At 42.6% G+C, this 18,794-nt stretch overlaps 1 protein-coding gene across 1 annotated transcript in view; it reads right to left on the bottom strand.

The window, feature by feature from the left end:
- Nucleotides 1-18,545, bottom strand: part of HEPHL1 (hephaestin like 1) — a 30,677-nt gene extending 12,132 nt beyond the window's left edge. The window contains exons 1-10 of the mRNA XM_052670585.1: nucleotides 18,160-18,545; nucleotides 9,577-9,821; nucleotides 8,452-8,664; nucleotides 6,602-6,781; nucleotides 5,131-5,385; nucleotides 4,152-4,320; nucleotides 3,324-3,463; nucleotides 3,020-3,151; nucleotides 758-969; nucleotides 172-322 (exon numbers count right to left, since the gene is read on the bottom strand). Coding sequence (XP_052526545.1) covers nucleotides 172-322; nucleotides 758-969; nucleotides 3,020-3,151; nucleotides 3,324-3,463; nucleotides 4,152-4,320; nucleotides 5,131-5,385; nucleotides 6,602-6,781; nucleotides 8,452-8,664; nucleotides 9,577-9,821; nucleotides 18,160-18,329 — 1,867 coding nt within the window. The 5' untranslated portion in view covers nucleotides 18,330-18,545. The remainder of the gene's footprint in view (nucleotides 1-171; nucleotides 323-757; nucleotides 970-3,019; nucleotides 3,152-3,323; nucleotides 3,464-4,151; nucleotides 4,321-5,130; nucleotides 5,386-6,601; nucleotides 6,782-8,451; nucleotides 8,665-9,576; nucleotides 9,822-18,159) is intronic.
- Between the last annotated feature and the right edge of the window lie 249 nt (nucleotides 18,546-18,794).

Here is an 18,794-nt window from a genome sequence, read left to right as displayed (position 1 = left end):
TCCTTGTTAATGTGTCAAGGATTCAACAACCAAAGGACATCAGGAACCAGCCATATACTGACTGACAACTTTCCACCTCACCCTCCGAGGCACTGCAGTCAGCTATGAATGAGGACAAATTTTGCCGTTGATGATTGAAGAAAAGATATCATTAACAGATACATTTCATACCATGCATTTTGTTGGATTCCTTGAAATCTGCGTCATTTTCATCTACTTTTGAAGGGTCTCCAGTAAAAGCTTCAATATTCTTGTTCAGATACCAGCTGTCATTTTCATCAAAGATTGAAAAGAGGAGGTAGAATTCTCTGTCTATTCCCTTCTGTAGCCAAGGAGAAAGCCAACACACTAAAATGAGTCTGCAAAGAATTATCCTAGTGAAAAATTATCTTTCTTTTATAACAAAAGTATACATATATATATACAAAAAGCTGCAACTGCTTTCTTACTATGTCCTTTTAGAACATTTGTATTTGTACTCTTCCATGAGCCAGAAGAAAAAAGAAATCCAGTGGGGTTGGAAAGATGCAGTCATTGCTAATGAATGCATGGAAAAGATGGAAATAAGGGATAAGGGATAAGTCTGAGTGCTGGGGAATACCAGTTTCACCTTCCTATCCACCCCATAGGTCAGCTTTTACCCTGAGGAATGACATTTCTTCAAACTCTTAAATTTGAACTGGGAACAGTGCAAATCCATTCTCTCCACAGCCCACCACCCTGCTGTTTCGGAGAAGCCATTCTCCATTTTGGGCACCTGCATTCCATCCTCATTCAGTGAGTTCTTCCGACAGACCAGCAAAGGCCCCACCAGGCCAGAGTTGGTGTCCTTGACAGCATCAGTGGCTGAGTAGTACAGGTAGGTGAGGCATGGTGGGTCACTCTCACTCGGACCTCCATTTTCAGGCACTCTCCATTTGTACGTGAAGGTTTCACCTGGCTTAACATGGGCTCCTGGCTTCATATATCCTGTAGAAAGTAGAGAAAAACAAACGTTATGGGAACAGAATACAACTGTTGGGTGGGAGTCAGACATAGCCTCTGGTTTCTGCAGACAGGTTCAAGCACTATCCTATAGATAGGTGATTTCTACCATAGGGACATCTCCCAGAGCCCCGTGCCACAGAAACACATGGAGCCATTCCTCGCCGAACAAGTTTGACACAGACACTGATATAAAGCTATTTGAATTATCTGGATTTGATCAGACTAAACATGCAGAGCTCATCTTTTCTTTTAATTGGCTTCCTCTAATGTCTGTAGCTTACCTGCCCTATCGTGAGATTCATCTGAGGTGCAACCGCAGACTCTGAGTTCTCATTAAGCACCAACAAAGCAATTACATCAGCAAGTGGAGCTAAAGCTGTGACTGCTTAGAAATTCAAAGCAAATCCTGTAATTGTTTCTTCTTGATTTTGCAGCAACGCACAGGAAGCTCTGTTAGAGCCTCCAAAGAGAGGTTGGTGTTACTTTTTTCAGAAATTAATTCTGGCGATTGTATGCTGTCCTATATCCTATCCACCTGCACAGGGTGGATGGAGCATCACTCATGTAGTGTAGCCACATTAAGAGAGTGCTGGTGTCCACACAGAGAGCACTGTTATGAAGAAATAAATCTGGCATAAAATCTTCCTCTCCAAAGACCCAGAGGTGAACCAGTCACACTACTGCTTAATGGTCAGATTTGGTTTCATTCTGCTCCACACCAAAGGGTGCAATACCAAGGGACACTGTTAACACAGGGTTTAAACAGAAGCACAACAGAACTACAAGGAGAGAGAAAAAGCTGCCTTTCCATTAGGGAACTATATCTGGTGTGGATGGCATTAGACTACAGTGACTTCAAGGCTGAAATCAACCTAGATATTTTAGCATACAGCAGAGCCTGCTAGAAAGTGGGCTGTGTTGCACAGTCAACAACTGGAGACAAAAGAATTAGATTCAAGCCTTTTGTGTGATTTTATGACTTCGTGCGCTGACCTAATTCTCTTGGCACAGTTCTCCAAAGAAGGATTATATCGTGGGAGTTTCTTTTGGATGTGTTGCGGTGGAAGCAAAACAATTTAGACAACAAGAAAACTAACTTTCTCTTCAATGCTGCAAATGCAGCAAACACATTTCCACGGTATTATCTCTATACGTGCTATGGTTGGGATTCAACTCATCTAACACAAGCTCTCTAAATCTTGGATATGTGTTCTGACCCTAATCTAGTCTCCTTTTGTAGTCAGCAGAGACTGAGACATCTCCAGAGGAGACCTACTGTCTCCTGAAATAAGTGTTCAAAGTAAATGAACCTTTGCACCTTCTGAAGGGGCTGTTTCTTGCCTCTGAGTGCAGGAGTCTCCTACCAATTAGACATGACACAGTACATTTAATGGTTAAATTTTGATTATAAAGATCCTATCTTTGCACAAAATGAGAGGAAGCCTTTGATAAATGTTCTGCTCCAGTATTTATGTATTTAAGAGGATCAGTAATGATCAGAGGATCGTTACTGCTTCACATTCTGGGTCAATCAGATAAAAGATGCCTGGATGTTGACTATCCTGGGAACGAAGGAAGTAATATACCTGACCTGGGTTAGAAGATCAGATGTGAAGCAGTTGAGACCTGTGGATAGCTATATGCAAAAACTCAGCAAGATCATCTTGGCATCATCATGCCAGATCCAATGCAACAGTATTTTGGAACATGCCCAGAGTTCAGCCACTAGCTGGGGATGTATACTGTTAGATAAGAAATAATGTGAATTGGCTTGGGCTTCTGGCTTGTACTCAGCATTAACGGATGGACCTCAGCTAATTTCAGCCACCTTGCTGGGCACATGTCCAAGGGAAAGAATCAGTACAGAGGCAGACTACGGGGTTCCTCGTGGCATTTAGGGAAGACATAAAGTAACCAAATCATCCCTTCTATGCCTTACTATCCACAAAAAGGGCAAAGCTACAGAGTAACAGAAGATCTATAGATCTATGCATTTTGAATGTGACAATGCCACACTGCAGTAAAAACTTACCATCTAAGTAGGGTGCACCTTCTGACAGTTTGCTGAAGCTTACACCATGGGCCATAATGCTATAGCTCCTTCTGGCTTTGTTGGCAAAAGTAACTAGCACTGTATCTCCCACTTCAGCTTTTATAACGGGACCTTAAAGAGAGAAGGCAAGGGAAGGTATTAGAAGACCTGCCAATAGATGTATTTCCATCTAAACAAGACGAAGCTGGCTGGCAACTGAATCCATTAATTTCCCCTCTGGAACCAAGGGGATTTCTGCTTTCAAATCCAATGGAATTGCAGGGTGGGAAAATATTAACTGTACCAAGTATTCCCAGGTGTTTCGTGTTCTCTGGCTGAATCTTCCTTTTACTGAACGTTGCGTCGGTATATTCCACATAGCGAACCTTCCAGTATAGCCCTCCTATTCTGTCAATCCCTTGTGTAAAATATATTGCAGATTCACTGTGGAATTAACAAATTGAATGGGTTAATTAACTGGACGTTCAGGCAGAAACCTCAATTCGGGATGAATATATCACCCCAGCCATGGGAGAAATGATCTCCCAAGTCATTAGTTTGCATACACTTTTTCTCATACAGCTCTCTAGAGGAGATATTACTGACCTGAATTACAGCTATATATTAGTTAACAAATGGGCATTCACTGTGCATTAGACTTTAGAGTGTTCAGCTTAGAACAAGTGCTATGTCAACTTACCTCTAACTACCTTGGGGCAAGACATGTGCCACTGCTTGCTCTCAATGGGTTTCTAATCTTTAGTTTTCCTGGGCTGCAATACAATTCATCTCCATCAGCAATCCTGAGGGGGTAATTTGCCATTATGGCACTCTGTGATACACTCATTTCAAATGTGAAAGCTGCCTGAGGAATCTCAACATAAGGGCTTGCTTACATCACCAGGGCTCACTTTCTCCACAGACATAATTGTGGAGAGAGATAAGTGCTTCCAGAAGGCAACTACTAAGCATCGCAGTTACAGATCCAATTTCTCAACAAGGATGTTTAAATCCTCCCTGCCCTATCCAATTAAAATTAATAACAGTGCAGGCCCTAGCCCTGGTGAATCACAGTGGGATGTCATCCAACTCTTGAAATAAAAGCACGGCAGGAGAAGATGAGAAAGCTTACCTGCCAGTGGCATTTAAGCCCTGCCCAGTGAATTTATCGTAACCGTCAGGTCCATAATTCCAGAGCACTTCTTCAGCAGCAATATAGTATCTTCTTGTGTGACTGAGTGGTGAAGGTCGAGACAGGTTTTTTTGGCAGACCTGTACATCATACAGTGCCTCCATGCCACCTGAGAGGAAAAAGAATCTGGAGACAGTCCTTGGCCAGCTGCGCAGTCAGTAATCTCATGGATACAAATGCATATTCAGAACCCTCTAGGCAGGAGCTACATGGGCTGGAAAACATGACTAGGATCATTTGTGTAAATTTCTATTTCTAGACACTTCCTCCTTCTACAGGCTTCTCATGCAAGCAGTACATCATCCCACTGCTGAAAACTGCTGAAATCCATGACACACTTTTGTGGGATTATTTACTCAATTCCCCAATCTGGGTAAGGATGCAAAGGGATTTGGGGGACTGCAGTGCCTGCTGAAATGTGCAACGTGGTATCACCTCATCTGGACTCCCATTGAAAAAGCTGGTTCATTACAGCACTGAAGATGTTTGTTGTTTGCCAAAATCAAGTCTCTTTGCATAATACAAATCCCACTGAATGCAATGTGCAAGTTCTTAAAAGTAGAAATGACCACAACTCATGACTGTTTCTGATATCATAATTACACATTGCCTGCTGCTGCCACCCTAGTTTATGCTTTCAGGCTCTTGCACCATACAAATATATCGTCATCATCATCATCAAATTGCTTCATGTAGAGGTTTCTTACCAATCCATATTTACAACTTTGGCCCAACATACATAATTTACCCTGGAAACTGAACTCATGCTATATTTGTGGTGAAGCACTTCTGAAAGTGTCAGTTAGTCAGAAATGTCAAATCTCACTTCCAATGGAAACATCTCTGCTTTCTTTTTCTAGAGCAACAGAGGCTGAAATTTCTGTACCTGAAAAGATCAGGGATATCAGCTACACCATACCTCGTAAATGCTCGTTAACTTGGCACGTTATCAGCCACCTCCCAGGGCTCCCAGGAGTCATCTCTGCTGTGATGAACGTTGCTGCAAACAAACCGATGACATCTGCCCTCTGGTCTCTGTTAGTGAACGTGTGGCCATAGAAATATGCAGCGTGGATATCTATTTCACTTCCCATGCCAAACAAGTGCCAGGACATGGGAGTGTCAGCACACATCTCCAAGCCAGGGAGATTTCCATAAATATAACCATTAATTGCTAAAAACAAAAGTAGAAGATTTTAAGAGAGGGAAAAGAGAAGTGCCAAATGCATTTGACTTCATTTCTGAAGACAATTCTTTCCTGACCCAGAAAAGAAACTACAGATGCCCACACTCATTTCTGGATGTCAGGGGAAATTCTTTACAGAGCGAGTGGTGAGGTGCTGGAACAGCTGCCCAGAGGGGCTGTGGATGCCCCATCCCTGGAGGTGTTCAAGGCCAGGTTGGATGGGGCCCTGGGCAGCCAGTATTAAATGGGGAGGTTGGTGGCCCTGCATGTAGCGGGGGGTTGGAGATCATGATCCTTGAGGTCCCTTCCAACCCTGGCCATTCTGTGATTCTGTGATTTCCTAGCTGAATAAAATATTCACAGGCTCCCATTTTTTAACAGCCAGCATACAGCTCTGGATGATCAATCTGCCTATTTTCTCTGGTTGGGTCTACGAAAAACTTCCTGGGCCATATCAAGATATTACAAAGGCCCAGTCAGCAGCAAGAAGGCCTGATAATGAAGTTAATTTTTTCTGCTGGCACTTAAGATGTCTGGAATATATTCTCTTTAATTCTGAGTCACAAGTACACTGTTGTACATCTGGCTCAGGCAACATAAATTAAAAAATCATCTTATCAGTCAAATCAGTTTAGTCAGCTTTGCCTTCTTGAGCTTCCACACCTGACAACGTATCAGGACATTAGAAGAATGCGATTCACATTCTGCAAAATAATTTAGCTCCTTGGTTCCATGGAATGACTGATTTAGCTTCTTAGCCCAAATTTCCAAATAGCACAAAGTAAGTACTCTTACTGAATTCTGAAGGGCAGAAATAGCAGTACCAGCTAGCCCACCAGTCTTCAGGTCTTTTGAGAGCTAGAATTGTTGGACTCTTCCAATATATGCATCTCAAAGTACTCTTCAGCTTTCTTTCCACTTTTCACAGCTCATTAAGTGGTCACCAAAAATTTTACATCTGTTGCCCAAGGTAACATGCTAAACAAGTGTCAGAGCTGGATATGAAAGCCAAATCTCCTTACTGCAAAGCATTGTGTTGTGTTATGTTTAGGGAAAGGCTTTTATCAACACAGTAGTTCAACATCTCAATCTGTTTTGTACTGACACAGATAAGGAAGAGGCATCATAAGAGACAGAAAGTCCTAGTGATATGAAGAGCCTGATTACTGCTGTAAGTCACCATTTGCTCAAGAGTCCTGCTCACCATGCATTCGGTTGCTGGTCTGGAAACCTTCATCCTCTTTGTTAACTGTGGCTGGTTCTAAGCAGAAGGTATTTATATTCTCATCGAGGTACCAGCTGACATTTTCATCTATAATGCTAAACATCAGGGCAAAAGCATTAGCAGCACCAGTCCTTTCTATTGAGGTCTCATCTGCAGTTCCTAAATCGCAAACGAAAAGGAAAGTGCTAAAAAAAGCCTTGGAGGGGATTGAATTTTAAAATGACAGTAGCTTTGGAGCATTCAAGGAAATACAGCAGTCTGCCCATGGTCAGGTTGAATCTTACCTGACTTTACCCCTTCGAGACAGCTTAGTTCCACCTCCCAAACATTTGAGTAGATGGGTGCATCCAGTAGGTAGCTTATCTCATCTAAGTCATATTGAGCTGCTATTTAATGAGTTTGACACAAGCTTAAGTAGCTGCCAAAAGCGGTGGTCCCCATTTCCCAATCTTTGTCCCACTGCTTCCAACCCTGCCCCTTAGTATTACCATCCATGTGCCAATGCAGTAAGGCAGATCAGAAGCCCAACCCAGCTGGTCAGAAATCAGAGAGGTAAGTGACGGCCTGCGTTCCTGTTGCATTGAAGCAGCTTGTGAGGTATGCCCTCAGAACAGGTAAGTACATGTGGCTTACTCTCCATGGATTAGCAAGGAAAGCTAGACAGTTAACTAGGATTAGATATTTATATTTTAATAGGTTTAAGATGGGATGAGTACAATCTATCCAGGCTAAGCTGAGAATCACTATCTGAGGACCACAGAAGTGGCAACACTGAATAGCTTATTATTAACCACTGACAGCTTTATATTTCATCTACTTGTCCTGTCTGTCTCTGAAAACCTGAAAACTTTCTGCTTCCCTCGTGTTGCCTGGGATGGGACCCCAGAGCCTCTCAATCCACCCATCACCATCAGAGGGAGGAGGACTGAGGCAATTGGCATTATGTAGATAACCACCTTGACAAAGTCGAGACTGAACATGCAGATAAGCCAGGTTTTCAGGCTGGGACTGTTTTGAGCATGTTATCTCCTAGCTTCATGTATTATCCTACAGTCTTTGGATCAGTTTCACCTTCTCAGGAAGTGCTGTATGTTCCCCAGGATAAAAAAAGTCTGAGACATTTTATTGTCAATTATTGGGAAATCAGGTCCTCTCCACATTTAAGCCTTTTCCTGGACATATAACCATTGTTTCAGGTATATGTTCTGTACTTTTGTAAAATTAGAGCTGGTTTTGTACTACAGGAGATACTGGAAAGGTGGAAAATTTACATGTGTCCCAAATTGAGAAGGGGCGATTGCTCACCTGACAGATAGAGTTAGTACATGGCTATTGCAATAAAGTACAAGGGACAGGATGTCCCCTCAGCTGTTTAGGGCACATTCCCATGTGGCTGTGATATAAAACCAATATGCAAAACTCCACAAGAAAAAAAAAATGACAAGTATGTAAACGCCAATGTAGAAGTCACCCCCCAACTCTAATTTCACTTCCTGGGCCAGGAGTCTCTTGATTATCCTGAAATGATCCCAGTTAGGGCACATTTATTTCTGGTGTCAGTCGTGACCAGCTGGCCACAGAGCACGCTGTAGTACCTCCCCAGCTGAGGGAAATCTCTTGTGAAACTGAAGGGGAGCAGAAGGGGATTGTCCCAGAGCCATACCTACCCTGGGATGCTCCTGGAATGGCCCAGCTATTCCTTGCCCCTTTTTATGGGCTATGTAGGGATAGATTCTAGACCATCATGTTTATACCTGTAAGCAAAAATGACTGTTAAGATGCCAAGCTTGGCACAGGGGCTTGCTTTATCAGTGCTTCTAGCTCAGTACCTTTTTTACAAACCAGCAGTGGCCCAATTAAACCAGATGCAATATCTCTTGGGGTGTCAATGTGAGAATGGTAAATCCAAGTCAAGCAGTTTGAGTCTGCCAAAGTTGGGGAATAACTTTTCCTTACTGGCCATGTGTAGGTGTAATTTCCACCAGGAACAACAAAATCATCCTCTTTGCTTTTACCACCAGTTCCATCAGGGTAAAGTGCTCCTAATAAATTTAAAAAGAAAGAAAGAAAGAAAGTTCTTAGCCTCACCTTAGCTGTTCTCCTTAAATAAACGTGTGATTTCTTCTATTTTATCACGGCTTTCAAAGACAAGAACTGCACTCACAAATTAAGAATCACTAAAAAATTGTGAAAATTTTCAGATGTTCTGGTAAAAAAGCCAAAACATGTTGACAGTTAAGATCAATTACTTGTCACTAGATGAAGCTTTACAATTCATATAAAAGACTTCAGCTTTTGTCTTTACTCTTATCAAACACATACACATTCTGTTTGTTAAGACTATATATCTTCTCACAGAATACTGATGAGAACAGTAAGTATGGGCAAATCATGGAATTGTTAAGGTTGGAAAGACTACTAAGATCATCCAGTCCAGCCATCAGCCCAGCCTGTGACAGCTCTAGAACTTGTCACTCAGTGATCTTTTTTCTTGGAAATCTCCAAAGATGGTGACTCCACCACCTCCACCACTCACACGTATGTAAGTTTTGGATTCTGAAAATGAAATCATGCATGTTACAAACCTACAAAGAGTAAAAACATTTACTTACAAGAGCTCTATCAATTGAAACAGGCTAGAAGAAGAAAGGAGGGAAAATACTTCAGTGACTAATAATTTGGGAAAATAATTCAGGAAAAAAGACCCACCTAACCTGTTTCAGTGTTGGATTTATCCTGGGCATCAAAGGTTTGTGGCCAAAAGTTTTAAGAAATTAGTATGTTCCTGGTTTTAGTCATCAGTTGGAACTACCAATGAGTTTATGAGAGGATGATCTAAAGTCCTCTGATGTCAATGGCCAGAACAATAAGTACTTGGACATACTTCTAGCCCTGACATTCACTACTCCAGGGGAAATGGAGAAGAAGAGAGAAAGGGACAAACCAGCTTTTACCTTCAGATTCCTTGTCGTAGAAGACCCCATGTGGATGCACTGAGTATGGCCGGGAAGCAAAGTTTTTCAAATGGATGATAAAGACATCCTCTTCTTCTGCCTTCAGGACTGGCCCAAGGAACCCCAGCCAGGCTGCCTTGGGGATTTCCTGGGAATATGTGTCATCTGTGTATTGCCTAAAAATAGCCTTTTTGTACACACGCCCAATCCGGTTGGCTCCTCTTGTTGCATACACACTTGCAAACCTAATGTTGAGAAGGGAAAATAATTCAGAGACAAAAACTCATTGGAGAGTTGATCAACTGATGCTTACAGTGCTGCTGAATGGTCCACTGAGGCATACCACACAGACTGACGTGTGAGGAGTCAATCTGGACAACACTATTGGCACCCATTCCCCTTTCTGTTCAGTAACAGACATCTACAGATCTGGTCTTTGGTGCAAGTGCTACAACTGCTTACTTGAGAACCAGGAACTCGGGCCTTTCTGTGGAGTTTTAGCACCTTCTCCCTCTTTTGAGAGGGTGAAAAATCACATCTAAATGCTTGACAATTCAGAAGGAGAAGAAAACCAAATTCTTTAAAGGTTTCTCTAAAGCCAGTAAGAGTGGTTGTAAATGATTAGTTTGGCAACCCAGAAGAGTAGCGTATTTTTGTATGAAATTAATAATTTCTACGTTCCAGAACCTATATCTTATAGCAACTTCAAGTGATGCACAGCACATCTTGTGGTTGGCTGTTAAATTCCTACTCCCTTTAATTCCTGAAATGCATTTGCAGTCTAAAATCATCTAGCTCCACGTTCCCACTGGTTCCCATCGTGCCCTTCCTCACATCAAAGAGGCCACACACCATCAGGAATTTCTTTCTTATGCAGGCACAAGTTTTAATTAATTGATTAAATGGCCTCCTACCTTTCCTCTGGACAAAACAAATGTGCTGACATTCTTTATGCCACAAGTTTTCCCTGACCCTCTTTTCTGAAAGCTTTCCAATATTTCTCTTTCTCTCTTGAAGTCAGAAACAAGAACTTCACATAATACACAAATAATATTCCAGCTAAAGCAGGACATACACCCAGTCAGTACTTCTTACGCAACCAGAAATTGGTTTTGCTCATCTAACTATAACTGGCAACCAATTTTAGACTATCTGTTATGATATTTAATCTTCTTTACTTCTCTCTAGAATGCATCTAACAAGTACAGTGCACACTCTCCATGTCCAAGTATCTTGCACAGTGTCTGGAGGACACCTCTTTGCCACACAAACATGGCTATTACACCTTTGTGGCCACTATCTAAACCAAATCCATGAAGCGATTCATATTTCAAGGTTTCCAAAAAGAATACTTTTACATTTGTTTATAACACAGACTCATCAAGAGCTATTTTGGTATAAATGAAAGCATTGCCACAACACTGCTGTGTCAGAAGTAGTTGCTTAGGACAAAGGAGAAGAGATAGAAGCTTCTCGGTCTGATCCATCCCTAAATAAGTTATGGTAGATATTAGTTAAGGAGAGAGTTGCTAATAAGTCTGGATTTTTAGCAAATCAGCAGCTCTGCAGTAACTGTGTGCATAGCAAGACTGGCACGTAACCTTGTGCTCACTGAGAAGATACCTTTCCTGCCTGGGGGAAGAGGTGCTACCTCAGAATAGTAGGTGGTAGTAGTAGTAGTACAATGTAAACATCCATGCTTTCTTACCTCATGGCAATGTATTCCTGCGGCTAGGCCCTAATTTGAATTATAAATAGCACTTATGGCTCTGGTTCTCTGGCCAGACAACATTGCATGCATAACTACAGACCCCTGGGATACATTGCCTGCTCTGCAGAAAAATTCTGTTCCAGAGAAGCTGTATGCTTTTGAACAGGCATGGCCACGCTTGACGTGAGTCTCACTCCTGTGAATGCATAGAACAAAGATTCCAAAACCCATTTAGAAATTTAAGTTCCAAGGAAATCACCCCAGAAAAACCTGTGAGCTCAGGTGCCAGAAACTTCCTTGTTGCCTAAAGCTGTGCTACAGGACTTCTTAGATAGCATGTCTATTGATCGGACCTGTGCCACTTAAAGACATCTAGGAGATGGGGGAAAAAAAAAGTCCTTTTAATGCCAGCTTTCTGAAAGGACATTCATTCAAATCCTCCATCCTTTCAGAGCTGCCAAGCCCACTGTCCATGTAACAGGTACCAGCCAGTCACAAGGCAGGTGATGCTCTTCTCTGCTGAACATCAAGGGATAAAACAGCCATGGAGCCAGAAAGGGATCACAGCACAGATGAAGCAACGACCTGACTCTGTTTAACAGTGGGTTTTAGTTAAACATTTTCCAAGAGTAAACGTCAAATCAATTTTGGGAGACAAATTCCCACATCCCAGTAATGCCTAAGCTATTGGTTCCAGATTCAGGCTCATCCATAACTCCCTTCCAGACCAACACTTTCCAAAGGGCAGAAGAGTTTACTGCTCAAAATGCCCTGATGATGCCCTGGACATTTCTTGGAGTGAAGACACTTCAGCCTCACTCCTTCTACACTCCAGGAAGGGGTAGAGTCCACTACTTCTGCTTACACAGATACAAGCATGTATTTTCAACATGTCCTTCTTGCCACCCTCAACAACCTGAGAGAGAGCACGATGGCTGCTGTAAGTTCCACTCTAAGTGTCTGGACTTCCCCATTTCCTCCCAGAGGATTTCCACAGTGCCCACCTCATCTTTTCAAGCACCTGGTAGCTCTGTGTATCTTTACACGTGTTGCTGTGCTGCACAATACAATGTTTAAAGTCCTTTTCAGAAAGACTGACTACACTGAAACTAATGCTATCAGCCATGAGAAGCTCATAGAAAAGATGCATGGGTTTGAGTGACTTCTCCTTTTCACCCCCATTTGTCTGGACCAATTGGTCACCATCATGTGAGCACACTGTGGGGCTGATAGCTCTACACAGTGCCACAGAGCAGACAGAGGATGGGTCAGAGGGTGCTGGCACTGGCTTGTTCCCAATGTCTTCTGCTACTCTTTCTGTAGGACACAGAATTTCACTCCTGTCCTTCTTTCTTTCATCTCAGTTTTTCACAATGTCTCTGCTGTTGTTGTTGGCACACCTTGAGTCCTTCCCATTTGCAGAGTATCTTAGAGAGATTTTCACTGCTATGGGACTTCATCTTGCATCTTTGACAACAGCATTCTCAAAGTTCATGCCCATCTCCTGATGGAATATGCTTCTTGGGGAAACAGTGTCCCATTTCAGCCACCTACTTAAACAACCCCTTTAGCTGTATCTCCTGTTTCATTCTTTCCCACTCACTGTCTTTCCAACATATTATTGTGGCAGCAACTTCTCCAAATGCTGTAACAGGTAAACAGATCCAAATCTCCAAAATTGCCTTCGCTTTTTACTTCAAGTGATTATGATGTGTCTGTTCTACTTGGTACCGCATGCCAAATGTCTCCTATTTCTCATTTGTCCTGTGCTTCAAGCAGACAAATCTCCCTGTTTCTTCATGATCTCCTGTTCACTAGAAATCATTTCATCTTCCTCATGGCTTCATGATATCAGTGCCTGAACCTCCTGAATGTCCTGTGTGGAAGTCCTTCTTTTGTTTCTGCATCTGATTTCATTTTGCCAGTTGACCATTCCCAGCCATTCTTAAGCTCCAAGAAAAGAGGGCAGTGCACGTGAGAGGGACAGGGAGTTATTAATAGCCAATGAACTCTCATTCCTTTAAATTAATATTATTGTAATTATAGTAAACCATTCCTCTGTAGTGATGAGTATTGAATCTCTTCCAAACAAGAGTGTCGTGTAGACTCAACTTCAATGAATTCAAGATGAGACATACAGATAATCTGCCATCTCAGGCGAAGACTGTGAGTTAAGTGTAGTCTCTACACCTATTTGTTTTATCACACAAAAAATGCATTTGACCTTACTTATGATACCTTTGATCTTTAGAAGTAAGGTGCTTCTGTACAGTAAGAGAGCTGCACACTATGCACAGTAGAACAAATAGAACAGTACATGGAGTCAGATTCCTCACAGTTCTGAAGCCTGCTGAGTTGGTTTGTCACTTTAATCCCCACTGAAAACGCTTCAAACAGCTGCCAGATACAGAGCCTTGAGTTTTCTCCTGCTGTTAACATGTGCAATAGCTGATGCATGCTCCTAGGTTTGACTGTGGGTAAACACCAACTTTCTTTTCCAGCTATTATTCCACTGAAGTCCCATAGATTTTGTGTTAGCAATACAAACTTTTTCCCTAAAATCCATTGTTTAAACTTTTTTTCTCTGCTGTCTTCACATACTCTACCACTGGGTTTATAAGAGATCTTTTCTCTGAAATCCCCCAGCTTTCTGAGGGATGGAGTATGTGAGGAGAGTGCCCAGGGTTCCAAACTGCCCCTGTCACGTTAACCTCTGGATCGTGCCTTCTGTTCAGCACAACCCTCTGCCAGGCAAGTTCAAGATCTGTGCCAGAGGGATGGCTGGTAGAGGGTTCAGTGGTACCTGCTCCCATCTGTTGACGGTGCCCTGATCACACAGCATCAAAAAGCAGGATGATTTTTGTGTCCTCAAACAACAGAGAAACCTTGTGATCAAGGGACATCTGAGACCTTATCTAACCCACAATTGCAGCTAGAGAGGTCAGTAAAACCCCAAAACCTTCAATGAAGCTCTGAAGCGTCACTGGTTAACTGTGGCTACAATGGTTTCTCTCTTACGATGATCTCTTTCTTCCATTGAATTCAATAATGAAACTCCCCCTAGACTTCACTAGAGCCAGGATTTCATCTTTAATACCCTTTGAATGTTGACTCTTTGCACATAGATTTTTTCTGCTGATGCAATTGGGTCATTTGGCCACATAATGACTCAGCCATGAGTTTAGCACCTGTGACGGCAGTTTTACTGTCATCCTCTGGGTGGGATCTCCTCACAGGCAAGTTGCACAAACTGTGTTTGACGTTGTGGTAACAAAAAATACCCGTTAGTGCTGGTGGATGCATGACTTAGCCCAGATAAATGCAGGCTTGGTGGCCTAAGGAGAAGGGATGAGGGGTTACATCAGGCAAAACTTAATGACCTCTATCACCAGCAGAACAAGATTTAAGTGTCTATCATATAAACTAGCACCAATTTAATTTAAGAGAGGTTATCAACCAAACTTTGATCCTGAGGGCTGAGCCATAGTACGAAGGGAAAGACTAATGTAAGTCAAACCACATCATCCCGTTGCATTTTTCTTTTGAAAGGCCATGGCCTTTATAGCTATTAAAGGGAGCAGGCAATATCTGAATTTGACTTCCCTCTGCAGTGATATCCATATCCTAACTCACAACATCTCACAGGGATCTGCAGCGTGTCTGGCAAAACAGATAGCACCTTGCATTCTGCACGTTGTATCCGCTATGGTTTAATTATGTCAGCTCCTTTCACCAGTTGTATCAGGTGGGACAGGATGCTGAACACCTCAGCTTGCCCATATTCAGTGGCTGTAATTTGGATCCAGCTGTAGTTTCCAAAGTTCCAAAGCAAATGTCACTTTGATGTTTGAAGGAAGAACTGAGAGTGTAATGCTTTAGTCTCATTCATAACAGCCCAAATTATGAGAGCTGATGGAACAGCTTAAGGCTTCAAGTGGACTAGACAGATGGCAGAGGCAGCAGCCTCATTATTCTCTTTACACAAGCACTGTTGCACAGCGAGATACACGAGCTTTGCAAGCAGCAGGCTGGCCCTTGAGCACTGCAGCAACACAGATCATCATGAAAATTAACATCCAAGCAGAATAGTGATGTTAACACAGGGCTGCGTTTGGGTTAATCAGCTCTGACGAGAGGCAGCCTTTTCCTCTCACACCCAGGGAGGTGCTGATGCAGCTCCACGGCTGCTGGCTCACTCAGCACCAGCAGGAACCCAGCAGCACTGCCTTGTGCCAGATCCTACTCCCCTAATTTTTAGACCCATGCCTCAGCCACAGGAGTCTCCTTTCTGTAAAGCAGCCTCATTGCTGCAAAGATCTAAAGACTGAGGGAGAACTCAGCTTTGGCACGGCAGCGTTGAAAATCATCTTATAATCTCACTATCTGATCCAGGTAATGTGACATTTTCCATTACGTGGTTGCTAACTCAGCACTTTTGTTAAGATGCAAAGAATAAGTGGTTTTGATTATATCTCTGTGGGCTAGCTGGAATCAAAGGGAACATCCCTTTTTGTATGTGCACCAGCACTTTTAGAGATAACCAGTTTGTCTGCAAGGTCTTCATCTGCACTTCCCTATCAATAAAACTGGGATAGTGCCCCATCAGATGGGTGCTGCAAGGATGCATCACGAGCTGAGAAGTGCTGGGCTCAGCGAGCCTGAGTGCTACTGTATGCAGAACACGGCTGGCTCAAAATGCATCCCTGCCTCGATCCAGGAGCTGATCCTTAAACTTCATTAATCCAACTGTGCTTTTCTTACTACCCATAGGAACCAGTTAATTAGCTGAAGGGTTAAGCCATTAGTATACACCTTTAAATTTACATTAGAAGCTACCCTAAAGAGTTGAATAGTCAAAAAAGGTGTTATTTGTTCACTTCTTCCACGTGTCTATACCAACCATTAATCTAGTATACAGCAGCTTTATTCTGGCCTAATGTAATACAGTTTACAAAGTAAACTAGTTACAGGAACCATTTTTTGCAGTAGAAGGCTTCATGTAGGGACTGAACCACAAGCAATCCCCAAGCTTGGGATGTAGAGTCCACCTTAAAATCCAGATTACATTTCCTCTGTGGGTAAACCCTTTGGAATTTGCATTCTCTAATTATTACATTACAACACTGACTGAAGACGCAAGCTATCATTTCTCCCTGTTGTGCCATGAAAAAGGCATTATATTAATGTCTCAGACTTTAAAGTAAATGTGCCACTTGGTGTCCAGGGATCTCAAAGCACAGACAGACTTAAAAGTACATTTTACAGAATAGCCTTTCCACAAAACGAGGGAGGATCTGTCAATAGCTGCCCTTCACTTAAAGCTCCTTCCTTTCCAGAGAGATCTTTCAATTTAGGGAGGGGAGAAAATTTTCCTGTGGCAAAAAGAGTGGGATGTGAGAAATTCCAGCATTTAACACAACTGAAAAACAACTTTTTTCAGCAAAGAACATTTTAATAGGCTGGGAAAAACGTATCAACCTGAATTCAGTCTAAAGGGTAACACATATTGACTTGGATGCTAACTGGGACCTCCAGTTGTTAGTAGAATAAGCATAAGATTTTTCTGAAAAATAAAACTCCTTCTTGCCTTCTTACAGTGGAAAAAATATTTACTTTATGAAATCTAGATAACAGTGATTCTGAATTTGCCAGCCACTAGAGAAAAGCTCTGCTTTGCCTGGGACTGTCAGAAAGGACATCCATGTCTAACTGATGGGATAAAATACGGTGCTTTCAATGTGCCTACAGACCTGGTATAGACACTGGACCTCCTCACTCACTCATAGCTCCCATCCCATCCCTAAGCTTAAACTCAGAGGAAAGATCTCAAATTGTGTTGCCAAAGATACTGATTAAACCTGAAAATACTCCTACGCATGTGTGAAGGCCACATGGTAGAAAGGCACTGAGGGCCTGTGCCATCTCCAATTCATGCTTAGGCCAGTTCTCCTGGCACAGTAAGGATATGCAGCCAACCCCGGCAGTGTGGCATGACAACTGATGCCTGCTTTGCTCTGAACTGAGGCACAGTTCATCACAGTGTTACCCATGCACTCCACTTTTAACACAGGCAGTTGCCAGGACTGCAGCGTGTCCATTCACAGTCGTACGTAAGTACTTGCTTAAACAGATATCCTAAATGGAGATCTCCACACCTGCACACACTGCAGATAATATTCTTGTATCACACTGCAACCAGTATACACATTTGAATTTTACAGTGTTGTACCAAACCTCCAAATTTTTCATCTCACCAAAAGCAAACTCAAAAGTGTTTGCCCACCAAACTCTCCTCTACATCTTATTGCCAAGATATGTGCTTGACTGTGGAATTTCACTTTGGACAACATGTCCCAGAAATGCTTGCCTCTCCATGAAATGCACACAGATGATTTTTAACCCCTTTGAACCTGTTCTAAAATCATCTCTTGTGTTTTCCAGAGAGACTGTGGGGTCTCTTCCTTTCTCCTCCTTGGAGATCTTCCAAAGCCACCTGGACATGGCCCTGGGCACCCTGCTCTGGCTGTCCCCAATGGAGCAGGTGTTGGGCCAGGTGGACCTGGACGTCCCTCAGCCATTTGGTGATCTTGTAACCCACTATGTGATGACTCTCTGACAAATATCAGTTACTTAATGTTGCCATCAAGTACACCAAAACTACCGCTTGGCTTAATCAGCCATGATGAAAGAGAATTCTTGCCTTGAAGACAAAATCCTGCCTATGAGAACATCAGTAATAGAACACAAAATGAAAAAAAAAATAAATAGAAAAAGTACATCTTAAGACATTCACAGTGACGTTAACCATGTTAGTCTATTTCACTTAGAACTGTCACTACCTCTCCAAAATACGAGAGCCCCCAGTGACTTACTTGTCCTCTAAGAGGTTCTGTCCCGTGATCAGATTCTTCCCAGACGGTGCATAGTCCCAGTTCTCTTCCACAATCCCAAGGTAATAGGTTCTGATTCTTGTTTCCACCACTGCAAACAGGTAGAAGAACCCAAGAGTACGAAGGCAGCCACCACCCCACAAGGGAGGCATTTGTAGTGATGGCAAGGCTGGCAGCAGGCAGGCAGCAGCAGGATGCACCACGGAGCGCTCACCCCTCCCTCCTGGCTCTTGACAAGTTATAAATAAGGAATGGACAGAGCAAAGCTCCTCCTTTCCAGCAGGTTAGGACTGGGATAGGTAGACAGCTCAGCTATGCAGAGCAGGGTTAGGGAGGAGGTTGCTGCCATAGCAGGACTCTTGCCAAGCCTTTGGTGAATACATAAATTGCTCACCTACCTGTCTAGGCTACAGCCAGTCAGTGTTTCTTGGAAGACACACTGGTTTTTTGGGGGGACTGGGACTGTTTTTTTTCCTCCCTTTTCCAAATTGATTGGTATGGCATATTGGAATAAGGGTTTTTTTGGTTTGTTTGTTGTTTTTTTGTCTCTTTGCCATCTCTGTCAACTTCTTCTTTTCTAAAAATTCTATTTTATTATTTTTAACTCTTTTGTCATG

Source organism: Tympanuchus pallidicinctus, unplaced genomic scaffold (genome assembly GCF_026119805.1).
Source record: "Tympanuchus pallidicinctus isolate F22 unplaced genomic scaffold, pur_lepc_1.0 scaffold11, whole genome shotgun sequence".
NCBI classification, from domain to species: Eukaryota; Metazoa; Chordata; class Aves; order Galliformes; family Phasianidae; genus Tympanuchus; species Tympanuchus pallidicinctus.
The sequence above is the reverse complement of the archived record's forward strand: the minus strand, read 5'-3'. Positions and strand labels throughout refer to the sequence as shown.